Source organism: Molothrus ater, chromosome 6, assembly GCF_012460135.2.
Source record: "Molothrus ater isolate BHLD 08-10-18 breed brown headed cowbird chromosome 6, BPBGC_Mater_1.1, whole genome shotgun sequence".
NCBI lineage: Eukaryota > Metazoa > Chordata > Aves > Passeriformes > Icteridae > Molothrus > Molothrus ater.
In genome coordinates this window covers 2,408,096-2,434,296 of record NC_050483.2, presented here as the reverse complement: position 1 = coordinate 2,434,296, position 26,201 = coordinate 2,408,096, and the positions used below count along the sequence as shown (strand labels likewise).

The following is a 26,201-nucleotide window of genomic DNA, read 5'->3' as shown; positions in this document are numbered from 1 at the left end:
TCCCTAAGCCAGTACCCACATTTTGTTCTTTCTTCTGAACTGGGCAAGAGTGACACACTGTGAGATCTTCAAATAATTATGGAACGTTTACACCTTGTGGTATTAAGAAGAACAATTCATCTCATATGCACATAGCTTTTCCAAATATTAAAATTTAGTCAGCTAACATAGCTGTAGACAGAAAAGCTGGGGTCCAAACAGCAATTTAGCAGGCACAACTTCCATATAACTATTCCTGGCTCCCTAAAATATACAAGTGTCTGGTTCCTCGACCAAAACCTATCACCCTGAGGTGGATGGCAAGGTCCATGTGTAAGAGCAGGACAATCCACGGCATGGGATTCACATCGGTGAGCCTGCTGAGCAGAAACCTGACCATGTTAGCTGACAAAAAAATGCAATTCCAAGAGTTTAGCTCAAATCCCACCTCTCCTGCAGGCTTAGAGGTCTTGCTCTATTTGACAGGGAGACACTTACCTCCACCTCACATTTTCCTGAGAACACAGGCACAAAGGGCCAAAGCATATATGCTCCTAATTCCTTCTTAAGCCCTTAAAACACCCACTAAAGTCAGGAGAATCTCAGGATTTAAACTGGAGATTAAGAGCTGAAGCATCTTTAGGGATTGATCCTCTATTTCAAAAGGAAACAACCTTCTATCTTTTTTTTTTCTTTTTTTTTTTTTTTCTGGTTCCACCAGACAGCAGAGAAAGAAACAGCTTCTTCCTTTTGTGCAACAGCCCAACCATTAAATGTGTTCTGACACACTGAGCATCCAGATAACCCCTCCACTTTACAGGATTCACACTGCCATTTCCCTGGCCACCATCCCAGCAACCAGTGCAAACTCATCTGCAGGTGAAGCACAAAGCATCTGGAGTTTGCTCAGAAAAGGGATTCATCAGGACACAGTGAGATTTCCCTTGTAAGGCCAGTGGTAAAGATACCAAGGCAAACAGAGAAGAGCAAACAGCTGATCTCTAACAGGAGAACTGTGAATTTTCTTTACCTTGTGCTTGCTTTCATACCTTGCTGGAACACTTTTGTACACAAGAAATACTCAACTATTTTGTCCTCTTCCACTGCAACTTTTACAGGACACAAACAGTTTTGCCCTAAGAGGGCTGTGGCCTCCTGGAGAAACAAAAACAGTGACTGCTTAACTGAGGAGCCTAAAAACTCTTTTGCAGAAGTTTGGGGTTTTTACAAAGATCCAGACCCACATGTTTCAAAACACTGGAATACTGATGATGAGGGGAAGGAACATAAAACAGAACTGAGAATTACTTAATTCCAACTGCCCCTCAGGAAGCTGTCATTAGACATGTCCTCTTATTATTTAATAATAATTTCTTCTCATATAACACATTCCCACCTTACAAAAAGTTTTCTGACCTCAGAAGCAGTCTGCCATGACTTTTAATTTTAAACCAACATTCAGTGACCCAGGCTGTCACCTGAGATGTGATGATTGCTGTCATTTAAAGTGCCATAATAAATTTCAGGTACCTTGATTCAAATCTGCCTTAGTGACTTGTAAGAGTCATGCTCATGGAGTGTTTCCTTAATTTTTTTGTCACTGCTTAATGTCTGCAATGGCCATTTATACCCTTAAGTAGAGTTTCCTTTTGTGAAAACATATACTTTGCAAACAGAAGAGATGGGATTTTTATCTGTTGTTGGTGAGCATTGCTCCTGCCTCTGTGGCAATGGACAAGTCTGTGGGTCATTCCTGCTTTGTGAAGTTGGCTCCTGGGAGCCTGGGAAATGCATTCCTGGGTTCCAGCATGGGGGGAACTGTGGCAACCCCTCAATGCTGCACCCCAGCAATCAGCTGCTGCTTCTGGGGGCTCACTCTGAGCTCTGCTTCCACTGCAAGGGGAATTTAAGGAGCCCACAGGGAGACCAGGAAACCTTTTCAGTAACTTTGAACAATGAGACATTAGAAAAATAATGCCAATGCACGGATAGAGGAAAAAAATTATAAAAGGCTCAGAAAAGCACCCCTATTCTGTTTAAACCACTTTCATCTCTCACACCACACCAACACAGAGGCAGCAAGGCAAGCACAGTTGAAATCTGAATATTTAACTATTCACTTCTAGTTCTAGTGCCAGGAACTGAAACTGCTGTTCTAAGCTTCAGAAAAAACATACACGGATCACAGGATGCAGCAAAGTGCTCAGAAATCTCAGCAAAAATCAAGGAGCCTATTGAAAAGGTAAAAAGTGATGGAGAGTCTACACAGCTAAACTCTCCAAACAAGTAACAAGAATCAACCCCACAGTGAGAGCCTGGGATTTGCATCAAATTTGATGAGACATTTAGGAAAAAACAGGATTGGCACCTTTTGAAAGGAAAGATAGTATTTACAGTAAATGAGAATTTAGTAAGCCGTGCATGAGTTACCAGGCTTTGTTCAAATAATGCAGCCTCTTAGTACAACAAGACACCAGAAGGGAGCAAACAAAAAAATCCAAATCTGTGGCGTGTCAGTACATGCCACACAGTTCAAGTGCACTTATTGTCTCCTCAATGCACAGTTCAGCCAGCACAGTCTTGATAAAAACTGTTGTAGTATGCTTTTCATGCGAAAAATTAATTACTTCTATCTGTCAGGCATCATAAGCCCCACTGCACTAAAATGGGGTTTTGTTTGTTTGTTCCTCTGATATTTTAATTATTGCAACATGATTACAACAGACTAAACAACAGCCTAAAGGTACAGATGTAGCTAACATCTAAAATACACTCGTGTATAAATATGTATGAGCACACACACAGCTATGGACAATGCTTCTTTCCATAAACAAGTAACTCACATCAGCAAAGCTTAGAACACTTTTGTGGTACCTTCCTGTTATTAACATCCTCCAAAATTGCTCCTAATCATAACAAACTGGCTTCCAGGTAATGATAAACATCACTCATTCTTTTACAGGGTAAAAATGTGATGAGGTGACAGAGCCCAGGACGTTGCTCTGGCTGCCCTGGGTGATTCCAGACCCTGGCAGGGGCTCAGGGACCTTGGCACAGAGTCACAAACACCTGTGCCTTTGATTGTAGCCCATGGAAACAATTCCCAACTTTGTGTGAGGAGTTACAAGCCACAAGGGTTTGAGTAGAATGATAGTGAATTTGTCACAGGGTGGAAAAGTAGAATTTTGGGTTTTTAGAATGGGGATTCAAGAGGCAAGATGGAGGAATCTGGGTGTGTGCAGCCTTTCTCCTTCTCCTTCTTCTTGTCCTCCATCTTCTGCTGTGATGGTGACACTTCTGGATTGGTTTAGGGTAGAGACAGACTGTCTAACATAGGTGATGGGTATTGGGAAATTATTGTAAATAAAGCACAGGTAATTCTTAGCATAAAAAGCCAACACCACCCAAGGGTGGGTGGTGTGCCATGAACTGACCTGCTGGACATATCCCAGCAGGTCAGAGAAGGAATGGAATAGATAAGAGAAGATAAACAACCTTGAAAAACAAAACCAACACATCCCAACTTCTTCTTCAGTCACAGGGCTGGGAAAAAAGAGACTTTTTAACACCTCAGGAGCCATCTCAACCACAGAAACCCAAGAATGAGGGAAACACAGCAAACTTGGTGAGAGATACTTGCAGTCATCCAATGCACAACACAAACTGTGAAGAACAACAACTGATCATACCCTATCACTTATCCTCATCCTTCCATCTCACTATTCACATGTCATTCAAGCCAATCTGATGGTTAAATATTAATCATAGACTCATTTAAACAGGGAAAGACCTTTAAAACCACCGAGTCCAGCTGCTGTCTTAGACAACCAATACAGAGTCAGTCACCTCCAGCTGACAAATTCCTGCCTTCCCTCTATGCATATGTGGATATAGAAAGTTGGGGGGGTGAGGTTGATCAGCTATTTAAAGGACTCTAAAACCTCAATATTTGCCACTTCAGAAAGAATTTTGGTACCCAAATATGAACAAACCAATTATCAAAATAGGCAGGATTATAAAGTTGCAATTTAAAGATGGAGAGTGTCAAAAAGAAGTAATGCCTCATCTTATTCTGTAAGGAACAGGTTTGATTTCCAAGAGTTATGACCACTGAAACATCCTGTCCAAAAATATAATATAGTAATGAATATAATACAGTAATTCTCAGTAATGAAGAGATCCACCTATTGCAGTAGAGTTAGACTAGATACAAACTTGTTTTACTACTGGTATTATTATTGCTACTGATGTTGGGGTGTCATGTGGAATTGCACACGACTGTCAGGCCACAACCTATGGAACAGGCTCTGGGAAAGGAGCAGCAATAAGTGCTCTCTGCACAAGAGAGTGGGGAGAATACCTGGAGTTTTGTCTACTGGATGGATGATGAGCCTCCCTCCCTTTACAGTTGGTGGCTGTAAAAATGGAGAGTGGTAAAAGATGTAATCCTTTCACAGGTTAGTGAAAATAGAGTGTTTAAGCTGACAAAACTCCTCCCCGCCCTCGAGCAGGAATATCAAATATTCCTTCTGAGCAGGAATAGCAAAGAACAGCATCTGATGCTGCTGCACTTACAACATTCCAACCTCAGACTGTAATCAGTTTACCTGATGATGCAGTCTGTCACTCTACAGGACAAAATAGCTCCTACTGCAATATATGTTGTTTTTCAGGAAATAACAGTGCCAGCTCTCATGCTAGTTGTAGGATACTTATTCTTATGTCACAACAGAATCATTTCAATATCATCTCTTCAGGTAACATTTTTTTCCAAGACTGGAACCAAGAAATTGTACCAATCAACCAAAATTTTTCTTCCCAAAATTCTTTTTCCAGCTAATTCATTGAAAAGAGAATAGACAGCTCATGTTCCCTGTATCCTTAAACCAGATTGAGGGTATAAGGCCCCTGTCCCAACCCTCCAGTCTCAGAAGGATGATTTCAGTCTCCTTTTTCTTTGAAGGGTCAGGAGTTATCACCTGTAACAGGAACTCATACAATTTCAAATAAAGAAAATCATTTACTACAAAGTCAGTTGGTTTTCCCTCAAGATTTCTGATTTTCTCGTAGTTTCTAATTTTGGCACCTTCTGGCTGTCTCAGGTTTTTTGAGCTTCACCAGTTCTTGAGAATTCTATATACCTACAGATTCCACAGGGGTCAGAGTGAGGCTGTGAAGAAAATAAGGGAGAATTTACCTGGTTTAGTATTAATATTGAAGGAAGAGTTCCCAAGCCAGTCAGCTGAGATTTAATTAAAACACAGGAGAAACTACCAGGGAATGATTTATATTCAAAGGGGATTATGGCTAACACTAAACTGTTTACAAAATCAATGGGAACCCAGCACAAAACAGATATAGCTCAGGGGAATACACATTGATTAGATTCCTCTGTCCAAGATGCAGTCCTCTTTTCCATGTTCCTCATTAATTCATTTCAAGATTTATGTGAATTGCAAAATAGATGTTCCAAGCTGTACCGAGCTCCAGTTATTTATATTCTGTTAAATAAGGGAAAAAAATTCCTATTCATCTGAAACTAAAATTCATTTGTCTCCAAACATTTAATGAGAGAGGATGGTTCAGCTCATCTCCAAATTCATCATCTGCTGCACATTATTGAATATCCAATAATGCCAATACTAACCAAGAAACGACTGGCACAATCTGTTAGCTCTCAGACTGAGCTGACAATTTCCTGATGTACCCAAAACACAAACCTGGGTACTCCTGACAACCAAAACAGTGCTTGGTAAAAGCTCTACATCTTCACAATATTCAGTGTTCTGTAGCCTTTTATGTAAAATTAGCAGGGTTCTAATTGCTAAAAAGGACCTTGGTGCACTGCAGCTCCAGTTTTGTCAAGCCTCAGCTGCCCACCAGCCACGAGGCAGGTCATGTTTGAGCTAAATTTGGTATTGTTTGTACAGAAAAATCATCAGATGATAACCAGACACAGTGGCAGTGTCAGGCTCTGAATTGATTTTCATAGAAAAGAACAACTGAAAATTGTGCCTTACATCATTCCACAAACTAGATGCACTTCAGATGGCCACTGACCTTTTCAACAGCACTGATTGAGCTAACTAGACTGAAAGTTAGAAAGCAAATAAAGTCACCAAAGGGGTAATGGGTTAAAAAAACCTCCAGAAGAGAGCAGAAGGCCTGACCTTCAAAGGTTAATGTCACTTGTGCCCAAGTAAATGGAGGAAATGTTTCATGATCAAAACAGTGGTTCTTAAACAGACATTATATCATTCCAGTGAAACAAAGTGCTTAACTAAAAAATAACTCACATGCATGAGTGATGGTCATAACTCTCAGAAATCAGACCTGTTCCTTAGAGAATAAGATGAGGCATTACTTTTTTTTTGACACTCTCCATGAACTGGTGTCTTAAGAGACTGAACCAATGGGTTACACAGATCCCAATTTTTAACAACGATCTCCATCTTCCCACAGGCTTGCCCGGTTCACCATTTTGTCAGTTAAGTGACAACAAAAGTCCATGTAAGTACTGCAAAATTCCTCTTGCCTAAAAAACTCACAGTGGAAAACAATGCCCATATTCTAGGAAGAGCTTTGTGGAGAAAAACTAATCAGGACCATTCCAACTCCTGGAGGCAGGAATGCATCAGCAACAATCTCATTGCCATGGCACCCACATGTGTGCCAGCTAACAGCTCAGACCTGCCACTGGGGAGGGAGCACCGAATCAACTCTGCACAAAACTGGTTTACTGCCTCATGGACAGGGGACTCAAAAGCCAGGAAACACAACCTCAGTGATCTTCTCCCGAGGGAACAGAAAAAGTGGGAATGGCCACAGCTGCTCCTTGAACACCCACCACGATGGCTGGCAGGTCTCAGTGCATCTCCTGCTCCCTGGGAAGCACCAGCAGGCACGGAGGCCTGCTGTCACAGACATATTTTCTGAAAAATCCTTTCCTTACGATGTTTCTCCTGAGAAGCTGAGAGGCCTCAGAGGAAAAGAAAAACAATGATTATCTGCTGCTGTGGAATGCAACAGGTGCATTTGGGATTGGTCTCATGTGCTTATTTCTAATTAATGCCAGTCACAGTCCAGCTGTCTCGGACTGTCTGGTCAGTCACAAGATTTTATTATCATTCCATTCTTCTCCTTGCCAGCCTTCTGATGACATCCTTTCTTCTATTCTTTTAGTATAGGTTTAATATAATATAGATCATAAAATAATAAATCAGCCTTCTGAACGATAGAGTTGAGATCCTCCTCTCTTCCCTCATCCTGGGGAACCTCAAACACCACCACAGGGCAGCTTGGCCACTCTGCTTGCCCAGTGCTGGTGCCAGGATGTGGTGGTGCTCACAGGGCTCCCAGGACGAGGGAAGAGATGAGAACCTTGACTCCATGGTTCAGAAGGCTGATTTATTATTTTATGATATATATTATATTAAAAGAAAATGATACATTAAAACTATACTAAAAGAATAGAAGAAAGGATTTCATCAGAAGGTTAGCAAGGAATAGAAAAGAATGGTAATAAAATCTTGTGACTGCTCACAGCCTCAACACAGCTGGACTGGGATTGGTCATCAAGTAAAAACAATTCACATGCTGGGTAGACCACATTCCAAAGCAGCAAAACTCAGAGAAGCTGAAGCTACAGGAGAAAAAATCCTAGCAAAAGGATTTTTCAGAAAATATGTCAGTGACACTGGAATCCACCCCCTGTGCCCACCCAGAGCCACCCCAAGGCACACAGGCATTGCTCAGTGCAAACTCTTGGCAAGCTGGATGTTCTCTGGTTTTGCAGAACGCAGCAATCTCTGAGCTAACACTAACTCACAGTCAAATAAGATGTTGCTGTGTATTCCTATAATTATCTCAGTTACTAATAGCTACCAAGATGTACAGACACAGCCTCTGGTGAAAGCTTGAAGGGATAAGTCATAAAAATTAGGGAAACAAAATAATAAAACAAAAGAGAGAAGTAAACAATCCTAAGGAAGATGAGAGACAAAAAGGAGTTTGCATTTTTGCATTGTCAATTTTATCCCAATTATTTTCAAGCACTTCCTTAAGCCTGTAAGTGGAGAGAAAATAATATTCTACTGTTAAACACAGTGACCCCTACAGGGACACGCCTCATTCATATAAGGCATGCACAGCTTCAGCAAGTGAGCTCAGGACAAGATAGAAACAACACAAGATACAAGCACTGCAAACATCTTCAACAAAAGCAATAAAAAAAATTAGGTTAATATCATGCAGTTAGTCAGAAAATATCCATAGCAGGAAGGAAAACTAAGATTCTAATTTAGAAATTAAAATTTTAAAGAAAGTGATAAGGACAGATAGTGAAAAATTTTCTACTGAACACTCAAAGAGTATTTTGAAATTTACCTTTTAGACATGAAGAACAGATACACCAACTGGAAAAATGAGAAGTTATCATTTTTGGAAAAAAAACACTGAATACTAAAACTATTATAAGAGTCAGCAAATCAACAGGAAACTAACATCAATATAAGGATTACCTTTGTAGATGCTGTACATACATCTGTACTGATTTCAATTATTTAAATCAAAGTCTCACTAACTTTTTTTATAACTCTTTTTATCAGCCTCCAAAAAGATACAGGTACACAGAAGCAGATCATCAAATAGGGGTAGCTGCATCAGAAAAATACATTTTTGAGATTTTTTTTTTTAGAGGCAGCTACCTACTAAAATGAAATTGATTTGTCTGTCAAAAATCTTACAGACTAAGAGGAATTCTCTTTCTAAAAATTAAATATGTACATGAATATTTTATAGAATGTCTGCCCTCAGCTGTCAATAACACTTAGAAAATAAAACTGGGAAAAAACCCAACAACTTATTTCTTGCTGTGTAAGCAGTTTGATTACTTTTCTACACTTACTTTGGCTGGTTTTGTGGTATCATTGTGCTATTCCTTGTACAATCCTGCACCCAGTAAACTGCACAATACCCTGGCAAAACAACAGAGGATGCTGCTACCACTATTATCCCAGATTTTAGGCAGTAAAGCAAACCAGACAAACCTGCCCAGATACACAGCACTATACACACAGATCTTACAGACAACTGGACTCAGCTTCCTCTTCTTACTGGAACCATGCAAGGGGAAAAAATCAGCCTCAATTTTAGTTTCAATTAAAATACATGTCCTCGTGCAACACAATAAATAATATGTTGTTGTTTTGCTTAAATAAATCAATAAATGTGTTTCCATAAATGAACTGGATTGAAAAAAAACCCCAAGTAAATGAATTTTTATTTGAAAATAAAACTTGATACAAATACGTAGAAGCAAAATGTCTACAGATATTAGATTTGTTGTCTAAAATTGTCTAAATATATTAAAATTGTTATATGCCAGTGTATCCCTGCTACATTTGGATAATGTCAAAAGCTCAATGCCTTTTAATAAATTCAGAATAGACTGCACTGGTACAGACATAGCCTGTACAATCAGCACACAACTCAATTCCAAATTATCTGAACACAAGCTGTAAGGAGAAATGCTGGTCAAGGATGACAAATATGCATGCTGAAATAGCAAAAAAAAGAGTAGAGAGCAAACCAGATAGCAAAGCCTGAGGTTAGTAATAATGCCTTTTCCAATCATTTCTTAACTTCTGTGCTTTGTTTTTCACATGCACATTAACTTTGGGTACCCAGAACTGAATCAGTAAGTCCCTTACTAAATCCTGCAGGGGAAAATGTGTCAGTATAAACTGACATTTGCCATGGGTTTAGAGACTCTTGTACTTTTAGAACCAATTTTATTTACCTTCTACTGGAAACAAAATATATTCACACAAGGGAAAAAACTATAGTAATATTTTCTGGAGCAGCCTCCAGCTATGCTATTGCCATGGGCAAAACATACTCGCTACTAAAAATAATTTTTAAAAATATTTTAATATTAAGCCAAATTATATCTTCCATTTGGTTTTGGTGTTTTGCTTGTTGAGGTTTTTTTCTAGTGAAGGATAAAATCCTAATTTCCTTCAGTACTTTCAAATACAAAAAATGGCTTTAAAGCTTTATTTAAAAAACTTGAAAAGCCATGGCACTGAGACCAGTTTCTGAGGAATTTAATGCTATTTTTTTCCCCAAGATCCCTAAATCTATACACAAACCTGAACAAAGTGATTTTCTACACTCACTTCACTGCATCTGTTACCTCTGGTCTCTACATTCCCTAGCCTTAGATCAGTGCTCCACATCCTTCATGTGGGTTTCTCCAGCAAATCAGGTTTTTTTTTTTTCTTATGTTCTCAAAATTGAGGAGGGTGGAGGCTGTTCTTTTCAATCTGTAAGAGATCCTGCTGTAGGACAAGAGCTTTTGTTTCTCTCTTCTGACCCACCCATGCCAACATTCAGGCAGCCTCCAAACCAGCTCTGTTGCTCTACTGCTGGCAGCACAGCCTTTGGAGCAAGCAGATGACTTTGAAGCAAGCAGGACCTTTTACAAAATGCAATTTTACACAGCCAGAATCAAGCCCAAGCCAACATGTTATCTCTAAACTGGCTGTGAGAACTCCCATTTGGAAAAGGGACGCCATGCCCCCCGACCATTCTTCAAGAGTATCAGAGAGACAGACTGAGCACCAAATTCACACATCAAGTTTCTTCAAAGTAGCTGAAAAAAATGTTAAGCACCAGCATTTCAAAGAAATTGTGTTTTTCTCATTTCAAAACATTAAACAATGCAAAATAATTGCCCTCTCTGCAAACCCAAGCACTGCCAAAGGTTACCACAGAGACTCAACAGCATCTAAAGTGACCCTCCAGTGCTCTTGATGCAGGTCTTTTGGGTTTTTGTGGTTGAGATGACTTTTGAGGTATTAGAAAGTCTTTTTTTTTAGCTTTGTGACTGAAGAAGTTGAGATTTGTTGGTTTTGTTTTTTAAGGGTTTTTTTTAATTTTTTTTTTGGTTGAGATTGGTTTAGCAGGTCAGGTTGTGGCACAGCATTTGGTTTTGGGGTGGTGTTAACTTTTTATATTATAAATTACATGTACTTTATTTACAATATTTTTTTAATACTTCTTACTTATATTAAACAGTTTGTTTTTATTTTAAACTCATTGAAAAGTGTTACTATTATAGCAGAAGATGGAGGAGAAGAAGAAGGAGAAGGACAGGACATGCTTAGATTCTTTTGTTTTTTGAATTCTTATTTTAAAACTTTAAAATTCTATTCTTTTTTTACTTTGTGACAAATTCACTATCAATCTATTCAAAGTCCTGTGGCTTGTAACTCCTCACACAAAGTTGGGAATTGTTTCCATGGGCTAAAATCAAAGGCCCAGGTGTTTGTGACTCCATGCCAAGGTCTCTGAGCCCCTGCCAGGGTCTTGAATCCCCCAGGGCAGTCAGAGCAATGTCCTGGGTCCTGACAACAGGTCAAGATGACAGAATCAGAAAAAAATTAGGTTGGAATTTACCTGGAGGTTTTCTATGCCAACTCCCTTTTGAAGTTCCTAGGCACCTGAGAGAGGTGCAGCTGTCAGACCCTGGGTAACCAAAGGCAATGGGAAAACTCCATTCCCATGGATACATAAACACACATCACTTTTTAAACCATTCCAGTTATGCTCCAGACTTTTGAAAAGGTAGAACTTCAACCTTCAGGTTTTGAGGGCTAAGCACACAATTTTTAGCAGCTTGTATAAAAATACTGGCAAGCGGCTTCCATCCAAGTGCAAGCAGAACCTCCTCAATTTTATACAAATATTTCTCAGTATTCTTCAGTCCTGCTCAACCCAACCAAACTTCTGATCATCACTGGAAGGACCATGCTGATTTTTTTCTTTCCTTTGCTGCCAAATGTTTGATGCAAGGACTTGTCTGGTTTAAACCACCAGAATTCCATCAAAACTCTTTCAAATCTTTCCCTTTTTCATTCATGCCAGCAGGAATGTGACATGAGCTATACTGTATCATAATGTGGGGAAAAAAAAAAAAAGGGATTTTGGAAATATCAGGATCAATACAAGGGCTTAATGAGTAAAGACCAGCAAAAGCTCTTTCTGCTGACAGGGTGGAGGACATACCCACCCACACTGATTGCATGGATTTCTCCCTCTTGCACTGCTGGGACAGCTATGGGGACAATTTGCTGTAAAGGTGTAGCAGGATGCTGTGCCTGGAGTGGGGTAAACCAACTGGAACAATGCCCTGTTTACAGAGTTGTCTGGGGCAGAAGGAGAAGGGGCCTCTTGCTGCTTTTGGTGTTGAACAATGCTGAAACCAGCCTGGCTCACCAAGGCCAGAGCTCAACCTCCCCACAGGGAGGGGAAGATGGGGCAGACCTGGTAAAGCACCTGAGAAAGGAACCGACAATGACACCACTGATAACTGGGGATGCTGGGCTGGCACAGCTGGCCAGGACACACGTGGCTGATGTCATTTTGTACTAGAAAAGGCCAGGACACACATCACTGATGTCATTTTGTACTAGAAAAGGCCAGGACACACATCACTGATGTCATTTTGTACTAGAAAAGCCCAATCCCACTCTTTATTGGCAAGGTCTTCTAACACACCCCTCCTTGGAGTGTGTGCAGGGTCCTCCTGGAGTGGGGACATCCTGCAGGGTGAGCAAAAGAGATGTGCTCACATTGGTATGGGTGAATAACATCAATCTCTACTGAATAATTGCTTTTAATATAACTTCAACATCATTGCTTTGATATTGATTCAAAAATAGTTAATTATACTATACTAGTAATCATGGCTACCTGTACTGTGTAGTAAACAATTCTGATTAACATCTTTTAATCGAAGCACTATCATTATAAATAATTTCTTTTTGTTTAAATATTTATATTTATATAATATATATAATATAAATATATTTTATATATAATATACATAATTTAGAAATAATTACAATTTAGAAATAATTATAAATAGAAGTATTTATAAATGTTTATAATTATATATAATTAAACATATTTATAAATATATAATAATTGCAAATAGTATAATAACTATAAATAATTTATTTTATATAAATATTTGTATTTATACAATATATAATATATATAATATATTACAGGAAAATATGATATAAATATAATATAAATATAAATATAAATATAAATATAAATATAAATATAAATATAAATATAAATATAAATATAAATAAATATAATATAAATATAATATAAATAAATATATTGTCCTGACTAAACAGGAGTGTTTCTCTAATAAACCTTGTCTGAAGCTCCCATTCTGCACACAGTGAAAGGTCATTACAGTGCAAAAGATAATTACACTGGTGCTGAATGAACATGCAATAGTATTTTTTTCTCTACTGGTCAGCTTTTAAGTCAGATTCTACTATGATTAGTAGCCAACAGCATGGCAATGGGTTTTCATTAACCCATCTATCAAATTATATCCTGTTACAATTCAGGAGAATGCAACCCTAACATTTATTGATTTGGGGACACAAGATCTCCAATCTCTTCATGTGAACAAAAATTTCAACATCTTCAGAGCAAGATTTTCATTGCCATCCTGCAGGAATGAGGATTTTTTTCCTTTAATAGCAATGATTATAATTTGTTCAAATGTGAGTTACTAACACAAGAACTGACAGTTGCAAGCCTGAATTCCTTGGGAGCCATAATTATTTATGACACTTTATTACAACAACACCAAAACATATGGTTACCTTATTAGAAATTAGAATTTATTTTCATATAAATCTCAGCACGACATTGCACCAAAAGAACTAAAGTTACTCCAGGGGATGGCAAGTAATTCCACTTTCCAGCTTTCTGGAGCTGCAATATGATTTTAAACTAATCAACTTGTAAATATAAAAGCAGCTTTGATAACAGAAATAATCTATCCAGAGCCATATAAGGCACAAACATCACTTCCAAAAAACTCTTGAATCTTCTTAGGATAAAAATTTTAGTATTTTGCTTGAACTCTTTCTGTTCACTGGCAAGAACATAATCTCTGCCTTGAATTTACCACCATCCAATGAACTTGAGAGGGAAAGGGTCTATTTTGGGTTTAATTCAGTCTCCTCCACTAGCAGCTCATAGCACAAGGAATTTGCAGTCTCACTTATTAAAGTCCATATACCCGCAAAGGCAGGACAGCAACTGACAAGTGCCTGCCTTTGGATTATGTTATAAAAGATGATTTTGAGTTCATGTGATGCTTAAGGGTATAATTTTAAATACAAAGTCTCTCTCTCTCTGGAAACAGTAGGCAGGACAAACATTATTTGTATTATAGCACCAGGAGAAATGACTTTCACCGATAAACAGGATTACCTACATAGTAAAAGTTTAAATTTGACACCATTAGGTAACTGAAATCTTAAAAAGTAGGTTAACAAGTGTCTTTCAAAGAAAACTTTTTAAAAAGCAACCTGGCATCAAGTTCCATGCTTATAAAGGTGTGGGGGGGTTGTTTGGACTTTTGGCATTTCAGGGGGGCGTTTGGGTTTTGCTTTGTAAATCCCCATGAGAACTTTGTTCCAACTGAACCACTGCCCTCTTTGTCCTGGAGACAGAGATGATGCTTTGACTGTAACATTTTCAGATTCTTCTCCCACCCTCCCCTTTTCTATGGATTCTGCTAGAGAAAAAAAGAAAATCAGTGCATTTGCCATCAATATTTGTCCCAGCTCCTTAACTTCATGAAATCACCTGGAACCTGCCCAGTTCTGTAGATGTATCTGTATCCTCACACATCTGCACATCCTGCAGATGTTCTGTGTGCTGTGATAAACCTACATTTGTAAGTTTAATCACAGCACACAGAACATCTGCAGGACACAGACATTCTTGTGATGCAGGTTTTCTGGGAGTACAGCAAGCAGAAGGATTCTCATTAAAAGCTGATCCAGCCAGTCAAGTCAATGGAGCCCATCCAAAAGCACAGTTGTACATCACTGCCACACAGAAGGTTTATATGGTACCACATAATGTTAATGTCACCTCCCAAGCCACAGTGCAGTGAAATTAGAACAGCTGCAGTGAAATCACTACAGAGGAGGAGGGGAAAACTCAACAAAATTCACCTTATTTTATAGAGCAAGAAAAACAGCAGCTGTAAAAACTCAGTGGATTGCCAGCAGACTTCTACTTTGAGGGCCATATGCAGGACTGGGTTTATTCTTTTTCAGCTCAAATGGCTTGAGAAAAGTTCTGCACACTGAACAGTTATTTATGCACAGAATGTGATGGGTCAAAGGATTCAATATTAGAGGTAAGCTTTATGAAGCTCTCTCATCTTCAAAACTGTAACAGAAGCCCCACTTTATGATGAAAGGGTTTTTTTGTTCCACTACGTTTTGCCACTGAAGTAAACTTTTTTTTTTTCTCGCTAAAGCATGCTGATAGTTATGTCTTTGCATTTGGAACTAAATCATTAATCTAAAAAGGTTAATTTTTCCTGATTTCTGCAACAATGGGAAAAAAACCCATCATCTTCTGTGTGTTGCAGTTTTTTTTGTAAGTGACTTTCAGAAAAGAAATATTTTTTGACAAAACCTACACTAATGTACCTTCAGAACAGATATTTTCAATATATTTAGGTATCTATCTTTCTGTAAAGGATTTACTGACTACATGTGGTATCAAGTTCAAAGGAAAAGAAAGTGAAAGCAATAAAGACCACTGTATGTGTCTGCAATGTACTTGCAAATTACAAGGAAATTAAATATGGTTTTATTTTACAATAGCTAGCAACCAAGTCCTGAGATTTCAAGCACACCAGGCAGTCATTCTGCCAGGCCCCCATGCTGCATGCTTGGATCCATGCACAGTGGAAAATGAGCACTCAGTTTTCTCCCTAAGCTTTCATTCATCTTTATTTCATCTTCCCAAAATCTGCCAAGCCCAGTAAAATTATCATAACTCTTCCTTAGGCAGATTTTCTGAATTTGGCTAGCATTTCAGAGCTTATGTGACATCTTTTAGAAATGAGCAATAATTTGTTAACAACAGATTAAATAACACTTTAGGAGCACAGAAGGGAAAGAGCATGTTCCTCCTGAAAGTCATGTGTGCCTCTAGAGCATTCCATCAAGGTCAAAAATTGCATAAATTTTCACAAATGCTAAGGAATTTAATTCATCACTCTTTAAGCTGATGTAACAGTGCTAAGGTGAGGGTCAGGTCATACAAGAAGCATCCTAGAGAGCATACTTAGCTACAGAGGGAAAGAATACAATAGCCATAAAATGAGAATATTCATCTTGCAGGTCCACTTTAGTGAATGGATCTTTTCTTGTATGACACCTGTCACCACAGACCATTCCCTGGTGACACTGGCTGAGCACATGCTGTGTAACATGACAAAACACCTTGTGCTATGCCAATGCACCCCTTCCAAGAGATGCTTCTTGGAGGTGTAAAGGATGGCTCAGGTAAACACTGATTTTCTTGTTCCATGCACTCTTGTCAGTGAGAAGAAGCATGCATTTGTCCTGTATATCCCAGATAGATCAGATTTTAGCAGTACTCACAATGGATCAGACCTCAACAGCACCAAGGTAAAAATAAATTTTGTACCAACATAACTTTGCAGGTGGAAAGGGCTGTAAATGCTTCAAGTGAAGAAAGAAATAAAGAATGGGGAGCTGAAATGTGGCAGAGAAACACTATTCTTTTCCCCTTCGCTGTGAAATATATATAACAGAAATTCTTTTCAGAAGAGATGGCCCTTTGCCTGTTATGTAAAAGTGAGCATCAGCATGCTAGCTAGCAACAACCCTGGCTGCCAGCTGATGAGCCTTGATTTTCCTGTATCATCTCTGAACTCCAGGCTCCCCACATGCTGACCCTTTCCTGCCTCTTGGCTCATAGTGCTGTGCTATTATTTGCAAAGTAGGCATTGGTTGCAGGTTTTTTTCAGCTCTGAAGAAGTACATAGAAGTATAAATATTTGCAGGTCTGCTGCACACATCACACAACACATCTGGAACAATCAGCATCACACAGACTCAGATTCCCCATTTTGGTGCTGGCTCTGCCACAAGCTGCTGTCCATGTGGCACTAACATACATGTTGTGTGAAGGAGTGCATGAACAGAGACAACGGGTGAGGAGGGTGGTGGTGCCCTCCATCTTCAGGGAAGAAGAGAAGATCTCTGTTCTTGAGACCCCTCGGCCCCAGGGGGTGAATTTGAGGGGGGACAGGTGTCCCAAAAGTGAGACTGTGCTCTTTTTGGAACTGGACAAAGCACCCTTAAAAGGGGAGCCCTAGAAGCAGCTCTGGTCCATGTGCAGTGGGGAGAGCACTGGGCATGAAGGAAGATGTCACGATGGCAAATGATCTCAGGCTGTGCCACATGTGACATGGAAACACAAAGAGTCTCAACTGTGTTTCCAGGGGAAGCCTATGGCACAAGGGGGACTCCTCTCTCCTTGATGAGCTGAGAATTGATTATCTAAAGGGTGGTGATGGACTGAGAGCTGGCGATCTGAGGGGTGGTAACTGAATTGAGAGTCCAAGGTTTTGTACTACTGTGATGTATTGGGAACTTGGTGTAGCGAGGAGGAATGTTTGGAAGGTTTTCATGCTGAGTTCTGTGTGTTTCTTTTATATATTGTAAGTTTATAAAGTTTTTTTTCCTTTATTCCTAAGCTGGAGCCTGCTTTGCTCTATTCCTGGTCCCATCTCACAGCAGACACCAGGGAGAATGTATTTTCATGGGGGCACTGGCATTGCACCAGCCTCAAACCATGGCACTAGGTAAACCTTAGACCACATGATCAATAGAAATGTTTCTACACATCTCTTCTCAAAAAGACCAATGCTGTAATTATGTCTTATATGCACGACAAGCAGCCAAATGTCAGAAAATCAGAAAAAGCCCAACTTTTCTGGTTTTAAGTAAAATATATTGCTTTTATATAACACAGAGAATCTCCACTTATCTCCTTCATCACAAGCTTCATTACTTGTTTGCTTCCAGAAACAGCTTCCCCTCAATACATCTATTATTTCAAAAATGGAATGCATATAGTGAGTGGTTATCTTCTATGTACATCTTGACATAAGAAGCTTCTAAGTACTTGAAAAGTACTTGCTGAGAATGAATAGTGAAAGCCTCTCAGGTTTAAATTATTTATTTTACAAATCTGTTAATGTCAATTCTTCGATAAAGTTAGAATCTTTTTAATTCTTTTTTCCAGTGTACTGCTAATGTGACTATGCAAAGTTTAAAAAGAGACAAATGCTCATCAAAAAGCAGAGCAGACTCAAACACAATACTTCAGAGATCTTACAAAATGGAAATGATGCCAAACTCCAGCAGGATAAAACTGTGAGTGAGAGCAAGCAGAAATAACATTAAAATCATATGTAAGGTAAAATAATACTAGACATCACAATTGACATGCACAACTACTTCAAGTACACTGGAAGAGATCAGAAATCTGGAAAGCTCCAAGTTAATGATTTGGAGCACTCTAAACTGAGGTGCCACTTACTAGCACATATCACAAGTGTGAAATAATTTAACCTTCCATCTCAAAGGAAAGAGTAATCTTACACGTCCAGAGTTTAAAGTATTAGCAAAAACAAAGACAAATTCAGAGCTACAGCTGAGCATGAGCTCTTCCTTGCTTCCACAGGTGGTTTGGATGTTCAGTATTTGTTGCTCAGGTGTTTTGAGCATTTAATCCTTACACACAGAAATTCAAAACAGTAAAAGAAAATCCATACTATTTCAACCTCCTGCTGAACTGTACCTTCAGACATGTGCCTTTGCTCTCATTTGTTTAAATCACAGCTTCACCATGCATATTGTACAGCCAGCTATGAAATGATTCTATGTAGGAAATTAAACATGTGGATGAGAGGAATGAGGTTAGAGAGGCATAAAAAGAAATTCTGCAGAAAGCAGAGGAAGGAGGAGTGGAAGGAAGCTCTTCACAGGGCTGAAAGGGGTCACCTCTTGGCTAATCAATTTGTCAGTCTGCAGCTCCCTTGCTCAAGGGCCTCTCTCCTGTGTTACCTGCAGAGAACTGCACTCCTTGTAGCAAATACATCATTTCATAAAATGCAGAGAGCAACCCTCTCCTCTATCCCACGGTCTCCAGCAGCAAAAGCAGCTGTTTCTTCTGCTGCCTCATGTTTCACCCACACAGTGGGTCAAAGTCAGGGATTTAATTTGCCCTTCCAAAAATTTATGCAACATAGACCCAGGTATGTTGCAGTTCCTGCTTATTTCTTTTTAAAAGCTCTTTTTTCCATGATCACTACCACTAATGTACTGCCAATATCTCCAAAATCACTCAGGTCAAGATGTTTGAAAAAAAAAGGGTAAATAGAAACACTAAAAAAAAAAAAAGGGTAAATAGAAACACTAAGCACTGTAATTATTTAAAACAGCAAAGAAGAGCCCAGCTAACACTGGGTTATGTACCACAGCTGATAAACAGCCTGTCCTCTGATGTGCAAGAAGTCCTTGCAGTACGTAAAAAGCAGTTGTTCAGTTTATTGTACCTAAAAAGTTTCTCTCTATACACAATATATCTGCTGCCTACCTTTAAGAGCACATGTGGGAACTGTTTTTCCAGTCACTGAAAGTGAATATAACAGACCATTCAAATTAATGTTTGCAGAGAAATTATTAAATACCAAAAGATTTAAAGCTGCACTTTAGTGAACATATTTATAAAATGCTATTTCAAGCCATCCTGTTCACTTGTATACACTAAAAGGCCCTTTTATGAATGCAGGTTCATTTAAGCACAATCCCCACACATCTTTTTTTATTCTTTCATCCTTAGCCCTCAGTATTTCAATTCTTATGCTATATTTTAACAGCTTGTCAAAAATGCCATCCCCTTCCATCACCAGCACTATTGCAAAAACAATCAAGGGAAATATTTTTTACAGAGTAGCTCAAAAACGTCCTACGATGGTCAAAAAATAAAATATTGCAGCCTGACATGCAAGAGCATTAAAAAAAACCCAACCCACAATGCAAAGGCAGAAGGAATGTGGTACACATTGAATCATCCATTTATTTTTTAAGAAGTACATCGCAGCTCTGAATAACAAGCTCTAGAAAACACTGGGAAACAAGAAGGAGAGTAATACTCCACTGCATTCATTCCTGTGATGGCATAACCCATGAACAGAAGTACCTCAGCTACAATCTTCAGAAATAGGTCTCTCATGTACCATAGGAAAGGCATTTCAGCAAAGTACCTGTCCCACAGAAGTGCTTCAGGAAGGACTGCATGTCATCATTTTTAGATCCGAGCCACAGCACTCCTTCACACTTACCATTCTCACAAATGCCTGCACAATTCCCACCTCCTAAGTTAATGCATCTTATGGAGACGCTGTTCTCTAAGAAACATTTTAGAAGGTAGGTGCTATTGTCTGAAAAACAGTGGTTTAAAATTTGTCCTGACAGCATGACCATGGTGCACAAAGACCCAACTGCAGCAATGCAAGACACCTACAGACAGGGGGGCCAAGCACCACCTGGAACCTTCAATTCATGAACACAAAAAGGGGCCCTGTCATATTCACCACCATGAAACTGAACTCTGCAAGGAAATGCATTCACCTACCGTTTATTTCATATTACATATTCATATGTAATGAATATGTAATGAATGTTTATTTCATATTACATATTCCATATTCATCTACATATTTATCTCATGTTTTTGAATAAGTTGTTCAGGGAATGGGTCTTTGAATATTTTGTTTACCTTCACAATATGCAGAGTCTCCTTGGACAGAGAGATAACCGTTCTTGCATTCACAAGTGGCTTTTGTGTTCCAGTTTTTGCACTCTGAGTTTTCACCACACCTGTGTCCCTCTGCACAGAAGTTATGGCCTAAAATACAAGGAACACACAACAAGCTCTTAAAACATGTTTAGTTCAGATATTCAGGTATTTACATTGACTGTATCACTCAAAAACTTAGGCATTTTTCATTCCAAATTCTCTCTATAAACATAGTTGGTGCACAGAGACTTTTTTTGGATTTCTCCATCAATTCCTTCTCAGAAAAAACATTTTCTTCGAGAAGATATTTGTGTGACTAATTTTATTCAGGAAAAAAGACAACTCCAAAGCAGGAAGCAATGACAGTTCATTACTGTTCTACTGAACCCACGTAGCATTAAGTCTCTGATTGTCAGGAAGTGCAATGCTAATAAAATAACTTACATCAAAAGGACAATGAAGTGTAATATAAGAAAAAAAGCCCTCAAAATTCTCTTATTACGCACAGCCATGTGTGCTTTTAGTAGACCAAAATGAGACACTGCACAAAATTGTAGCAGTAGTCAAAGCAACCACATACACTGCCTTGTAATTCTGTCACCAAAAACCAGCTCAATTGTTTCTACAGTTAACAATTATTCCACGCATCATGTTCTATCGAGGGGAAGTTTTATTAATCTCTCCTTTTTCCTTCACACAAGTTCTCAGTAATTTCTTTGTGAACAGTTTCTCTTATTCCTTATTTCTAGAAATAGGATGAACTTGCCCACCTCCTTCTGTAAAGGTAGAAGTGGCTGAAATCTCTCTTTCTGACTTTCAGTATTTCTCAGAGACATGTCAACATATTTCTCTGCTTAAGTCTAAATTGAAAGTAATTGTAACTTCATCTCTAAAGGCACTCCACTGGAAGTTAAGAAATAACTTACAGAATTTGACAACAGGAATTGTTTTTCCTCCCTCCACTGATGAATGTTTTATGGATTTTCTCTATTAATATCCAAGAGTCCATTTCTATCTGTCTGAGATCTATAAGCAGTCATTTTGGTAAATCCTATTTTCTATCCATTTTCTGTCCTGGAAGGAGGAAAAGCAGAAACCCACACATCTATTGGTATTCCAGCTTGTGCTGATCTGAATACCAGAACAGTTTCTGCCAGTTACACCTGGTCATAAAGGAGCAAACTAAAAGTTCTTGTTCATTGATCATAAACTTCCTAACACCCCCTAAAAACAGCTAAGAAAAACACAACGCAGACTTTAACATCTAAATGCCAGATTCAGGTCTCTATTTATGTCCCTTGCTTTGATATCATATTTAATGTATTTTTAGTTGTCTATCCCTTGCTTGATATCATATTTTAATGTACTTTTAGTTGGCTATCCCTTGCTTTGATATCATATTTTAATGTATTTTTAGTTCGCTATCCCTTGCTTTGATGTCATATTTTAATGCATTTTTAGTTGGCTATCCCTTGCTTTGATATCATATTTTAATGCATTTTTAGTTGGCTATCCCTTGCTTTGTATTATATTTTAATGTATTTTTAGTTGGCTATCCCTTGCTTTGATATCATATTTTAATGTATTTTTACAGACACACTTCTGTTGTGTACTAATTTAACACTCAGGTTGTGCCAGCTTAATGCACTCCAGATTTGTGTCTGATCATCTAATGCTGAGTTCTGAGGTAATTTTTTTTAAATATTAACACCTGTTAGCAGTGTCAACATCCAATTCTACACTTAAAGTTCAAATTCATTTTATTAACATCCAAGGTATCTTCCTTGTGCTCAGCTGGCTCCTTCTTTCATTGCGATCCAGCTTGAGAAAAAGAACCAATTCCCTTAATGAAACCTTCAGTTATCCCTTTTAGTCTTTATTCATTTCACAGTCTGGTAAAAACAACTCAAGTATTCCAGACCCAGCCTTGTGAAGCCCAGGTACATTTTAGACTGGTAAAATAGGGTGCCAATACACTGCCTTTAGCCATTTATGCAATCACAGTATTTGACTTCTCATTTTTGCCTTTATAACTATAATTGAAACTGAACAGTGGAACCCATCTCCTCAAACTCACCCATTCAGCATCTGATTTATGCTCTCCACACAGGATTCCTATTCTACTGGCATTCCAGATAACATCCAAGAGACAGTAAGTTTTATAATATTTTCTTTGTTTCCCCTAAGACTATGACATCCTGGTCTGTTTTCTGCTTCTTTGGAATCATAATTCTCCTTTGAGCTCATATGCAGTATGAGCTTGATTTGATTATTATTGGGTCAGAATGGATTGTTACTCTGTCTCAGGGTATTTGGTTTATATTTAGCTCTATTTCCCTCTCATCCAAACCTGTAAAAAAAAATTTCATCTTTATCAGGATGTTTTAGTCACAAGTGTGCTGGTATGCAGCATCATGCAACTTTCTGCAACAAAATTCTGTTTCCAGGCTCTTTTTATCCCAGTGAGTCAACATTTTACCTCATGATCAGCCCATGGCAAAATTAAGACAATTAGCCAAGGCTTCTCAGAGTTAACTCTAACCACAAGTCCCAGGTCTCAGATCCACCACTCTAACAGCACTTTTTCACAGGCACAAGCCAGTGATTTTCACATCACAGCCCTGTGAATCCTTCATTCTTTATTTGCCCCCTCTGAACCCTATCTGTAGATATGATGGCCACCCTACCTATCCATTTTTTGCCACTAGAGCTGTCAACTGTTTTTAAAAAAAATCTCTGGAAAAATCTGCATTGATTTTGTTTCCTTTATCAACTCAAATATGAACAGTCTCCATCCAGGATCAGCTTTTAAGCTTGAAGGCTATTAAAAGAGCATTACATTAAAAATGTAAAAAATTATTTTAATGTCTATTTTATATTTAAATAATACTTTTAATAATAATTTCAATATTTAATTTTTAAAATTACCTTTTAAAATTAACTCCAGTTCTGTAAGAAAATAAAGGCTCTATAAGACATTCCATTTTTCTCCTGTCATTAGGAATACACAATCATAGAACATCCACTACACCTCTAAACTGTCTTGGCATTTATTATCACAAAATACCTGTGAAACACTGATTTCTACCTGTTAAAACTGCTGTCTAGAAGTGACTCCACTTCACTTTCCAACAGCATTTCAGCAAAATTGTTCAATACCTCTGTAAGTGGACAGTGGAAGCCATTCCTGCTAAGAGCACACATGGTGCTACAATATATTATGTCACCAAGCTTTTCCAAAACAACTGTAATTTAAGGTTAACCAGCAGAAAAAAATGTACTTGAGAGAACAGAAGTGCAAGGGTTCACTGTGCCTCTGTCAGAAAAAGGACACCATTGCTTGGATCAGAGGTTTGTCCAGAGATACTTTTTTTTTTTCCCAGCAAAAATGCAAAATTAGCACTACAAAAGAGCCAAAAGATGATTATCAAGGATGTGTGGTTCTTGGATTTCTTAAACATTGGTCCAAATTCTCCCCAGCAGGAGTTTTAGAGCCAAATATCTGATTTTTATTAATTCTTTGGTGTGAAATGGCTGATAGGATTCCTTAAAAATACCTCCAGAGATGCCAAAAGCACCCACTGATCCTGCAGTGGGATCCCTAAATCCCACATAGGTGGGAGATAGCAGAGGGCATGCATCTCCACTGCCCAGGCAAAATAACAATTCATTCAGAATATTCAGCAAAGGCTTATCTGACACAGTCAGCTCCTCTCTAAATATAAGAATGGCTTAAAATAGAATCATCACAGCAAGAGGCAATTGGAGAGGATTTAACAAAACCACAGAAAATCTTAAACAGTTCTGATAATCTTAACGAATTTCAGGCCAGCACAGATGACAAGGCAAGCATGAATTAAAATTACAGATGACTGCATTCAGAACAGATGCCAGAAACATCTTCCCTGCACATACACACAATCATAAACGTGCACAACAGCCCTTCAAAGTCATCCAAAACACAATTAGATACTACCAGGGGAATGAAATATTGAAGAGTGTGTTTAGATTTTTATAGGCCTGATGACCTCTGTTCATTCCCCAGACATTTCTGATAACATTGCTCTCTTCCTTCATCAAAGCTGCTGAAATGTTTGCTCCATCTTTTTCTTAGGAAATACAAGTTTCTTTCTACTCCTTCATTCTGAATATAGAATGACCATTAATAAATGTACTAAGACAATTAGGAAAAGAACCAGACACATGCTAGCAGCCATAAAACCATCATGGTTTCTTCTGAAGCATCAGGAACTGCACAACTGGGTAGGCCTTAGTGGCCTCAAGTCAGATATCTCAAATTAAAAACTTATTCCATTTTGGGCTGTTGGGACCCAGGACATTGCTCTGGCTGCCCTGGAGGACTCCAGACCCTGGCAGGGGCTCAGGGACCTTGGCACAGAGTCACAAACACCTGTGCCTTGGATTTTACCCCATGGAAACAATTCCCAACTTTGTGTGAGGAGTTACAAGCCACAAGGGTTTGAATAGAATGATAGTGAATTTGTCACAGGGTGGAAAAGTAGAATTTTGGGGATTTAGAATGGGGGTTCAAGAGGCAAGATGGAGGAATCTGGGTGTGTGCAGCCTTTCTCCTTCTCCTTCTTCTTGTCCTCCATCTTCTGCTGTGATGGTGGCACTTCTGGATTGGTTTAGGGTAGAGACAGACTGTCTAACATAGGTGATGGGTATTGGAAAATTATTGTAAATAAAGCACACGTGGTTCTTAGCATAAAAAGACAGCACTGCCCTGAGGGCGGGTGGTGTGCCACGGACTGACCTGCTGAATGGACCTCAGCAGGTCAGAGAAAGAATTTTATAGATAACAGAAAATAAACAACATTGAAAACCAGAACAGAAGAATCCTGACTCGACTCCTTCATCAGCTGTTGGGCTGGGAAAAGAGACTCTCTAACACATCTCGGGGTCATCCTGACCACAGAGACTCTGAGACTGGGACACCTGAACATTGCTCCCATTTTTCCAAGCAACATCTTCCCAGTACCTGCTTTTGCAGAGCAGCACACTAAGCTGTTTCGTGCTGGCATCCAGTTTTTTACATACTTGGTAATTTGGCTTAATAATTGATTGTAAAATGCAAGAACTGATTCAAGACTTCAGCTGCAATCAATACATTTTAGACCCGCATCTCTTCCTACTTTTTTTATGGTCAACACTGATGTGCCTCTCCTTGTTTCTGAGGGTTTCCTTCTAACTTCTGGACAATTTTCTGTATTTCTTACAATAGCCTTAGCTGTTCACATCAAAAACTCTAAAACCCATGCTCTCTTGCTTTTCATCCTCCATTTCATTGTTTTATACTGAGAAATCTCTAAATGTGAAAACAAAAATTGTTATAATTCTTCTGTTAAAGCACCAGCAAATGTTCAAAAATCCAAGGTAGTTCCAATCTCAAAATCTTTTCTACTGTTAGGATTTAACCCCACAGTTACAATATAATTATGTAAGGTAAATCT

The 26,201-nt window shown here is 38.6% G+C and overlaps 1 protein-coding gene across 2 annotated transcripts in view; it reads right to left on the bottom strand.

Moving 5' to 3' along the window:
• NELL1 (neural EGFL like 1) overlaps positions 1–26,201 on the bottom strand; it is a 313,642-nt gene that overhangs the window by 196,016 nt on the left and 91,425 nt on the right. For both annotated transcript variants that reach the window (XM_036383625.2, XM_036383624.2), the window contains exon 12: positions 20,707–20,835. In XM_036383625.2, the coding sequence (XP_036239518.1) occupies positions 20,707–20,835 (129 nt within the window). The remainder of the gene's footprint in view (positions 1–20,706; positions 20,836–26,201) is intronic.